Genomic DNA, 10329 nt, shown 5'->3' on the forward strand with positions numbered 1-10329 from the left:
ACGAGGGGACCATCTCACACCCGGTGAGAGCAGAGCCAGGCCCTGAGCTAGGGCCTCCTGACCCCACATCCAGTGCTCTGTCTTCGGCACTGCTGACCCGGGCTGGTGTCATGGCGCTTGCGCTGTCCGCAGCCACCGAGGTCCCTGTGGCCGTCTCAGTGGCTGACACTTGTAGACTCTTAACTGTGGGCCGGGCATTTGACAGAGATGAGGTGGGCATATCGTTCCCATTTTACAGATGAGAAACTGAGTCTCCGAGAGATCGGGGGGGTCAGGAGGACAGTGCAGGGGTGGGGGTCTTCCCCCAGCCCCTCGATGGCAGAGGGGACGGTGATACCATCGGGCAATTCCTGGGCCGGCTGTTGCCAGAAGTCTCTCCTTTCCAAGGGCCTGGGCCCTTGGCTCTGGGTGTGGGTCTGGCTGGCAGGGAGGCCAGAGACTCCTTGGATCTTCTGCCAGGTTGGGGTGGGGTGGGCCGGGTGGAAGCCAACCCCGAGGGAACCCAGCGGGAGGCAGCGCCTGGCCCTTCCTGCAGGAGCTGAGGAGGGGGATGGGGAGAGGCGGAGGCCAGAGCAGGGAGACGGGAGGCCTCGGGGTGTTGGTGGGGCCTGACCCTGGGGCTTCTCTCCCAGGAGATCTTCGGGCCTGTGCTGACCGTGTACGTCTACCCGGATGACGAGTACAAAGAGACGTTGAGGCTGGTCGACAGCACCACGAGCTATGGCCTCACGGGGGCAGTATTTGCCCAGGATAAGTGAGTGGCCGCAGCCCCTCCACTCTAGTCCTGGTGTCCTGTCCCCACAGGACCCTGCTGTCCCCGGAGACTGCCTCCTGGGTGCTGATCCTAGTAATAATGCTGCCCTTGCTTCTCTCCGTTCTCCTCACCTCTGCCCTGACCGGCAGGTAGACACAGGCAGTGGGCTCTTTGTTAAAATGCAGATTCCGGGGCCCCACTCTTGGCTGCTGAATGTAGGTGTCTAGGGGTGGGGCTGGGGAATCAGTGCCTTTGACCTGCTCGCCGGGTCTGATGGGGCTGCAGAGTGGAAGACAGAGGCTCGGGCCCAGGTGCACTGCTTGGCTGGCAGAGGCAGGATTCCAACTTGAGCACCGGGACACTAAACCCCAGGCTTTGCCCTTTCCTTTCTCCGTGGTACTGCTTGTCTCCCCGTGTCTGCCTTTAAGAGTGGAGGCGGGGGCTTCCCTGGTGGCGCAGTGGTTAAGAATCCGCCCACCAATGCGAGGGACACAGGTTCAAGCCCTGGTCCGGGAAGATCCCACATGCCGCGGAGCAGCTAAGCCCATGTGCCACAAATACTGAGCCTGCGCTCTAGAGCCCGCAAGCCACAACATCTGAGCCCGCGTGCCACAACTACCAAAGCCCGTGTGCCTAGAGCCTGTGCTCCGCAACGAGAGAGCCACCGCAATGAGAAGCCCGCGCACCGCAACGAAGAGTAGCCCCTGCTCGACGCAACTAGAGAAAGCCCGCGCGCAGCAATGAAGACCCAGCGCAGCCAAAAATAAATAAATAAAATAAATTTAAAAAAAAAAGAGAAAAAAGAAAACACTGAATTGTTTAAAAAAAGAAAAAAAAAAAAGAGTGGAGGCGGGATTGGAACCTGAGGGGCAGGCTGGGGGTCTGGAGGTTCCCCAGCTCCCAAAGGCAGGAAAACTGGACCGAGATGGACCACTCCCTCGAGTACGTACAGCCTGAGCCTCATCCAGCCCTCACAGATGCCCTGCGAGGGAGGCGTGCTAACCCCCTTTTCAGAGGAGGACGCTGAGGCTCAGAGGCTCCTGGGAGCCTGTCAAGGGCCCATAGCTGGCGGCTGGCCTCATGCTCACCAGGGTGGCCCATGTGGGCTGGGACGGGGGTGTTGGAGGTTGTCCCTGGGTCTGGAACGAGGGTGAGCTGGCCGCCCTCTTACCGCTGCCCTGCCTTGTAGGGATGTTGTCCGGGAGGCCACAGAGATGCTGAGGAACGCTGCCGGCAACTTCTATATCAATGACAAGTCCACTGGCTCGGTGGTGGGTCAGCAGCCCTTCGGGGGGGCCCGAACCTCTGGTGAGTGGGGCCCCCTTTCCAGAGGGGGGCCGAGTTCCCGGTGGGAGACCCTCGGTCCTTCATCTCAAGGGTGTTAAGAGGAACAGCAGTAGCACCATTTACTGAGCACCGTGGGCCGGGCCCTGTGCTAACTCAGTCCTGCCAGCAGCCTCCTAAGCCCAGGTGCTGCCATTCTTCTTCCCATTTTATGGAGGAGGAAACTGAGGCCCAGGGAAGTGAAGTGACTTGCCTAAGGGCACATGGCTAGAGAGTGGTGGCGCCGGGATTTGGGTCCCAGCGCCCACACCTTTTACTGTCATACTCCAGGCTACCAAAGTCCATCCCCCTCCTATTTACAAATAGGGAAACTGAGGGCCGGCGAGGGGCGGTGACTTGCCAGAGTTCCCAAGGGCCGGAAACCAGGTCTCCCGACTCCCAGTCCAGTGCCCTCCACGGTGCCCCCCTGCCTCCCAGACACCTCTTGCAGGTGAGGTGCAGGGACCTGGGCGTCCTGCCTGCTCGCCAGCTCCTGCCTTGCCCGACCTCTGGCTGAGTGCCCTCCGCACAGATGCGCTCGGGAAACCCTGGCCGCTGTGACTGTGTTAGGGTTACTTTGGCAATTTGCTGCCCGTGCTCTTGCCCCATTTATTCCTCCTCCCCACTCCTTTTCCCTCTGCCCAGAGCCGTTGTATCTTTTTGGAGATAAACAGAGCTGTCTTTTCCACAGGGACTAATGACAAGCCAGGAGGGCCCCACTACATCCTGCGGTGGACGTCACCCCAGGTCATCAAGGAGACCCACAAGCCTCTGGGGGATTGGCGCTACCCATACATGCAGTGAGCCCCGCTCGGCGCCTCTGCCGTCCACCCGTCTGTCTCTCCAAACGACTGACCTCAGTGCACTGACCCCACCCCAGGCCCTCCACCCGCTCCCCACAGGACGACCCTCTTTCTAGGGTTGAGGCCTGCCCCCTGCCCCCCACTGGCCTGGCCTGGCCCACCCTTGGAGTCAGATGCCGGGCTCTGGTTTGAGATTACGCAGTGGGGAGAACAGGGCTGCCACCCTTGACCCCATCGGCTGTCCTAGAAATTCCATCTGGTAGGTGTGACCTTGGTGCCCGGCTGGTTCTCCATCCGTCCCCTTCCCTTTCCTCTACACTGTGGCCCAGTGGCTCAGGGACCTGAGGAATGGTGGTAGAGTAGCTCACGGATCCGTGGAGGAAAAGGAGGCAGCGGGGGCCCCTGGCAAACCTCACCACCCACAGAGGCTCCTGGCCTTGGCCCCGGCTTCTCCGGGTGTGCAGGGTCGCGTGTGGCCACAGTGGCCTACAGGGCTGGCAAGTCGTGGCTGCAGGGCATGGGAGCACCAGCTGGCCTTGCCCTCTGTAGTCCGGGCGGCTCACTAGCTCTTTGCCCAGGTGTGCCTGTACCAGCAGGTACCTGTGCCCAACCAAATGCCTTAGACCCCGTGTGCCTTGCTCCAGAGTGCCTGAGCTCACCTGAGACCCACGGATTCCTGGCTATCTCCGTTTGGGGGTCTGGGGGGACTGCTGCAGGCCACCTGCCAAGATGTGGGATGTGCTGGTCCTTCCTGTTTGGGCTGTGAGATTGGCAGACTTTGGGGGGCCCTTCCAGCTGCTTCCCTTAGCTCTCGGGTCCTGCCTCTAGAGCCTGGGGTTTCCTGCAGGAGCTCAGCACCCGCTGGCTGTGGTTGGACAGGCCCGGGTACATGTTGCTCCCACCTTCCCCAGCACCCTGAGACCTCTCCTTGGGTCCCCGTCCAGCCCGGGCTGAGGCTTGCCTCTAGAATTATCCCTCCTTTGCACGTTAGTGGCTCTGTGTGGACTGGCCCCTAAGAGGCTTGTTCCTTGACGCAGCCAATCGGTGGACACTTGCAAATGCATCCTGAGTAGATTCTGGGTGGCCAGGGAATGAGAAGTGGTGACTTTGGAGGACAGCTTTTAGGGGGCCCCGAAAGGGCTGGACCCTCCTCAAGCACAGCTGGCAGGGGGCCCCCGCGGGGCTGGGGTGGCCGTTCCCCAAGTGCGCGGTCACACGCCTTGGCCCCCGGTCAGGGGTGGGTCCTGATGCTGCCCGGGTTGTTTCCCACAAGGGGCCAGGTCAGGCGGCGGGGGCTGGAGGTGTTCTGATTCTACTGGTTCTACACTGTGAGGTGGCAATAGGAGCTGCCTGATGCCACCTAATAAAATGCCTCTTACTTAACCAAGTCGGTGGTCTTTCTGGTGGGGTTGGTGGGGACTGGTCACCTTCTACATCCAACGGAGTTGCCAGTGTGTCATTAGGTGTCAGGAGGGCAGTGCCCTTGGTGTGATGGAAGGAAGGGTGAGCACTGATGCCGGGAATCCCTGCTGTGGGTGGCAGGAACTCTGGCGCCGGAGGGCCTGGGTTCAAATCCCGGCTCCAAAAAGTTGTGCAAGCTCTCTGACCCTCTGCCTCTTCATGTCTTAGATGGAAATAACCACACACACACACACACACACACACACACACACACACACGCACGTGTGTGCACTCACATGCACACAGCTTGTCTTGAGAATTCAATGAGTTAATTCATATAAGTGCTCAGATAGGTAATGATTCAACAATGTAACCCATTTATCCATTGTTATAACAACCACTGTTATGTACTGTGATAGTTAAGTTTATGGGTCAACTTGGCTGGGCTATGGTGCCCAGATATCTACGTAAGCATTATTTTGGATGTTTCCATGGAGGTGTTTTTTTGGATGAGAATAACATTTAAATCAGTGGACTTTGAGGAAAGCAGATTACCCTCTATAATGTGAGTGGGCCACATCCAATCAGTTGCAGGCCTTAACAGAACAGAGACTGGTCTCCCCCAAGCAAGAAGGAATTCTGCCAGTGGCTGCCTTTGGACTCAACTGCAACTTCCTGCGTCTCTGGCCTGCTGGCCGGCACTACAAATTCTGAACTTACCAGCCTCCATGATCACGTGAGCTACTTCCTTACAATAAATCTCTCTCCCTGTGTCTGTCTCTCTATGCCTCATAGAGGTTCTGCTTCTCTTCGGAACCCTGAGTCATACACGTGCCAAAGACTATGCATGTTTTCTTCACTCACAAGTCTTACGAAGTGCTGCTGTGCTCCCATTTTGCAGATGAGGGTACTGGGGTGTAGAAAGGTGAAGGGACTTGCCGAGGGTATGCTATCAGTGGGGTGGAAACCCAGGTCTGTCTGATTCCAAAACTCATTCTCTCTCTTCCACCCAGATGTCCACACATGGCTTGCAAAGATCGGCTCAGTTGGCCAGGTGACATGGCAGGGAGCAACCGTGGCCAGTTAGCTTGAGCCTGGAATCCATGGGTCTAAACCCACCTGGGCCAGCTGACTTGGAGGGGAAGACACGTGTGTCCTGACCTGTCTCCAACCACAGGTAATGTAAACAGAGCTGGTCCTGAACCACACAGACGCCACCCTGTCCGAGGGTCCATTGGTTAGGGCTGTTGGCTGGAGGCTCTCAGAGCTGTGGGGAGGGAAGAGGACTCAACCCCGGGCAGAACCCCTGCCCTGGCTCACCCAGGGGCTGCTACTGGTTTGTGCCAAAGGGGACTTGAGTCAGGGACAAATGGCAGCCCCCAGAGTGCTCTGGCTGGAGCTCACGGAAGGGAAGGGAGGCAACTTCCTTTTGTCGTCGGGGGATACATAGGCCTCGTTAACATTGCTGAATGGAGTGACTTATTCAAGGTCACACTGAGACAGCCGCAGAGTTGGCTGATGACTGGTAGTGTTTTACCTACCTAGTCTCAGAGCCTTGACATTGACCTAATGCTGTAAACTATTACAGCATTCTATGGAAGGGCTATGGAGGTCAGAGGTAGAATGACAAGCCCAAGGTCACATAGCTGGTTAGTAAAGGGCCGGGTTAGAACCCAGGGCTATGGGTGCCACAGCCCATGGTCCTTGCCACCTGCTCCATCAGGTCATCGACTCCCAGGGACCTATGCCTCCCAGGGGCTATGCCTCTACCAGTGTCATTTTATCCTGGTGCCTCTGACTCCACTGAACGAGGTCAGGGGGTGGCTCAAAGCTATCGTTCACTCCATTCTGTCTGCCCTCCCTTGTCCCCCAGACTTGGGACTGGTGGCTTCCAAAGGCCCAGTGCCCACCCGGGTGCCCGAGGGCTCTTTGCATGGTCACTGCAGTAAGTCCCCATGTCCACGGTGGCCCAAGGAGCCTCTTCATTTCCCTGCTGTGGCTGGGGGCCCAGCCGCAGGCCTGGGCTGGAGCGTGAACCACTTGACTGAGGCTGGATGTCCCTGCCACCGTGGTGCCGCCAGTGGGGCGTGCATGCTAAGGAAATGAGGGGCCACCAGTGCCCTGGTCGCCAGGCAGACCTGGAGCTCCTGGGGGGCAAGAGGAAGCAGCAGGGTGCAGACCCACCCTCTTCACAGAGTCACGCCTTCATTTTCATTAATTCCCCTACCGACACATTCGTTATCACAGTTCCTGTAGGTCCTCTGTCTAGAGGCGGCGTAGGAAATAGGAAGAGTCACCATTACTTGAACACAGGCTGTGCGCCGGGCGTTGCGCTAAATGCTTTGGACGTCACACCCTTGGATACGTCATCGCAACCCCCGAAGGTACATTCCGTTAGTCCCATTTTACAGATGAGGAGACTGAGGCACGCTGGGTGAAGTAACCAGTGCACCAGTAGGAGATGACTGCCTGGGTTTCTGTTCCTCATGTCTGCCTGCCTGGGCACTGAGCACAGCCCTGATGTCCTGCCTTAACCCCTCTTACCTGTGCCTTGGCCTCCCCAGTCTCAGAGTTGACGTTTCTGTGGGAGCTGAGGATCGAACGACATGTTTTAGAACAAAATGCCAGGTCCCGTGCCCTGCACAGAGTGAGATGCTCAGTGAATGAGAACTTGACCTTCACCCACCCTCTCAGTACCCTCATCCTGGATGCCTGTGCCCAGGAAGGAGATGAAGCTGGGCTTCCCTGAGCACCTGTCCATGGGCAGGTGCTCCTGCTAATTAGCTTGGACCAAACCAGACTGGGAGGGAGGGAGTAGTATTTTGGCCCCATTTCACAGATGAGGAAACTGAGGCTTAGGGAGCCTCAGGGAGACTTGTTCAGTAAGGGACAGGTACAGGGGCAAGAGCTGGCTCTACAAGCACCCCCTTGTCCTGGTCCCTCGAAGGAATGCAGCAGCTTCTGGGTGGGAGCCATCCAGCAGGTGGATGGGGGTAGGTGTGGCTGACACTGGCTCCAGACATAGCCAGCCTTGTCCCCCTCCCCTGGGTTGTTGACAGCCACCCTGGATGGCGGAGCAGGTACCATATGACCCTAGGTGCCGGGGTACATGAGCATTCTGTTCTGGGGCTCTGCCATGCCCTCCCTCCAGGCCCCAGGTGCCTGGCAGGTACTCCTCAGCCTCGTGAGCATTTGGTGCACAGAGGCCGGGGCAAAATGAGGGAGCTGATGTTCTGCCGGGCACCTGCTTGGTGAGGTGCATCTGGGCAGGCGTTGTCGGAAGGAGAGTGAGGCTTGTGGAGAGATCTGAGTCTTAGGAAGGAGAGTCATACAGAGTCGTAGACCCTAGCCCTTTACTGGGCCCAGAACCGAGGGTCCCATGCCAGTTCCGTACTAGGACAAAAGCCATCAACGCTGTAACGTCATATTCACTATCACGTATGAGGCAGGTGCTTGGTGTATTCATCCCACTTAATCACCCTTGTTTGAGGTGGCGGTGCGCATTTCACAGGCGAGGAAGCTGAGCGGAGTCAGGGCCTGCTGGTCGGCCCCTGCCCAGAGCCCCACAGAACAGGACCAGCGCCCTTCCCCATCCCAGCCCTTTATGCTCCCTTTAGCGACTGTCACCTTTTGGGCTCTTATTGGGCTTGTGGTCGTTTGGAATCTTCAGATCTTTTTCTGAATGAGACAAAGCTGGCTTGCGTGGATCTCTGGACTCGAGAAGGTGTCCCAGCCACAGGTGTCCCCCCTTCAGGCCTTAGCTGACCCCCAGGTCCCCAGCTTCTAGGGGTCACCCTACCCATTACACTTTTGACATCTCAGAGGGGTGACCAATGAGGCTGGGTCCTCTGGTAACCAGCTCTGAGGCCTGTCCTGTGCCCTCTTCCAAGGTGTCTCTGAACCAAGCCAGCCGGCTCAGGGGCTGTGCAGCTCCCAGACCCTCCTTGGGGAAGCCCTGCCTGCCTACCCCTGCTCTACCCTCAGCTGGATTGGTGCTAGGTTTCCAGCTGCCCAATTTTGTCCTGGAGGAGGCAGTACTGGTAGGAAAGAGGGGAAATGGTGGGCGGGGGGTGGGGGGTGGGACACAGAAGCAAACAGGATGTACAAAGGTGGGGTAGGGGAGAGGAGCCGATGCAGCCCCCAGTCCCTGGGGTCATGCCACTTTTGGGGGCTCCCCCCTGCACTCTAGGCCCCTCCAACCACCATGGCAGGGGGAGGAAGGAAGTTCAGGGCGGCCCCCTCCAGCCGAAAGCAAACATGGCCAGTTCCTTTCTGTAAGCACCCAGGGAAGCAGATGTAAGGCAAATGGGCAGCATCTCCCGGGCCCCTATTTCCATGGCTCGCCCCTGCCCCATGAACTTTGCATAAGTCTGTCATGGTTCTCCATCACTTTGGCAACCAGTAGCCACACAGGTGTGATCAGGGGGACCTCGGGCCCTGGACTGGGCCGTGAGGATGGCAGTGTGTTCAGCCTGGGCCACCGTGGGGCATGTGCTCTGGGTGCAGCCCTGAAGGAGAACTGCAGGGCCTTGGTGTTCCTGGACATTTGTTCTCAGGGCAGCCAGTGCCCTAGCCTCACCCACTTGCCCTTCTTAGGTGATGTCAAGGCTAGAGGGGACCGCGGAGATCATCCAGCCCAGGGCACCTCAAGGGTCACAGACTGAGCCTTGTGTCATCCTGGATCTGGGCGCACGGCTGCATTTGTCGGTGTGTGTATTAGTGTCCAAGGTTTTCATCAGAATCTCAAAAGGATCCTTGCCCCTGAAATGTTAAGAAGCACCGAGTCCATTTTACAGGTGGGGAGACTGAGGCCCAGAGAATGGAAGCCACTTGTGTGAGGGCAGCCTTCAGGTTGGGGCAGAGCTGAACCAGAAGCCAAGCCTTCTGACTTTCTATCCAGAGCTCCTTCTTCAGATTTTAGTCTTCAGAGAAGATCATCCTTCTGGACTAATAGCCCCCACTAAGCAGGGGGACCCCATCATTCCTTCCTCATTGGAGCGCCTTGGTCAACACCATTCCCATGAGCCCCCATTAGGGTCTTGGATTCCTCCAATCCACATACTTGCCATGTGGCTTTGAATAAGTTACTGTCCCTCTGAACCTCAGTCTCCTCATCTGAAAAATGGAGAGATGATAACAGCATCTCAGAAGGTAGTGAGAATAAAATGGGATGGCAGCCTGGCGTAGAATGAGCCCTGCAAACGTGTTAATGATAGAAATAACTTGTGCTCATTATCACCATCCTCCTCCCATTCTTCGTGGCACAGACGCTGCCTCCTCCATGGAGCTCTTGGCTGGCCCACGCCTTCCCTCCTTCTTACCCCTTCTTGGCAGCCAGCACAGCGTGGGTCATCATAGAGCTGTCCTGACATGCTTTTGACTTGATTGGAGTCCAGGGGAAATCCACCTGCTTTTCCGGCCCTTTGGCGACTGGCCCTCTCTGGGCCTCAGTTTCCCCATCTGTATAATCGGTAGGTGTGTGGAGCTCTGCAGACCCTCTCAGCTCTGATACAATACGCCACACTATGGATGGCCCTGGTGCCCCTGGCATCTTCCAGCATGTGCTGCCTTCACGAGCACATGGCCCTGATTTCTGTCTCCAGACCGCAAGCCGTATCCCTTGTGTGTCCTGGCTGTGTCCCTTGTGCCCCACCCAGCCCTGGCACATAGTGGGCTCTGCTAGTGCCCTCTGGATGCATGGCTTTCTCAGCCACTCTTGTCCTCCACAACGCCACACCCAGGGGGCTCCAGTTAACTTAGATGCTCTTTTTCTCTACCAACCCCTTACCCCGAAGCTTTGCTAAATAATCTGACTTGACGGGGAGTCTCCAGAACATTCCAGGGCCACCCAGCAACTGGCATCTTTATTCTCCCTCTTCAAACTGACGCACACACTCATTGTGCCTGGAACTGGTCCTTCACCAACACCTTGGCCTTGAGGTGGGACCTGCACTGGGAGAGGGCGGCACCAGTCCCCACCCCCATGGTGGTTGTAGCAGTGACAGCTCCTGAGGGCAGAACACACCCAAATCAGACAGTACAGGGTTG

At 57.6% G+C, this 10329-nt stretch overlaps 1 protein-coding gene across 1 annotated transcript in view; it reads left to right on the forward strand.

Annotated features, from left to right (window-relative positions):
• The window catches only part of ALDH4A1 (aldehyde dehydrogenase 4 family member A1), a 32461-nt gene extending 28194 nt beyond the window's left edge, over positions 1-4267 (forward strand). Inside the window, exons 13-15 of the mRNA XM_027109982.1 lie at positions 633-754; positions 1944-2062; positions 2769-4267. Coding sequence (XP_026965783.1) covers positions 633-754; positions 1944-2062; positions 2769-2881 — 354 coding nt within the window. The 3' untranslated portion in view covers positions 2882-4267. The remainder of the gene's footprint in view (positions 1-632; positions 755-1943; positions 2063-2768) is intronic.
• Positions 4268-10329: the final 6062 nt, after the last annotated feature.

This window comes from Aethalodelphis obliquidens, unplaced genomic scaffold, assembly GCF_003676395.1.
Source record: "Aethalodelphis obliquidens isolate GAN/ISIS:26980383/991018 unplaced genomic scaffold, ASM367639v1 scaffold9, whole genome shotgun sequence".
Taxonomy (NCBI): Eukaryota; Metazoa; Chordata; class Mammalia; order Artiodactyla; family Delphinidae; genus Aethalodelphis; species Aethalodelphis obliquidens.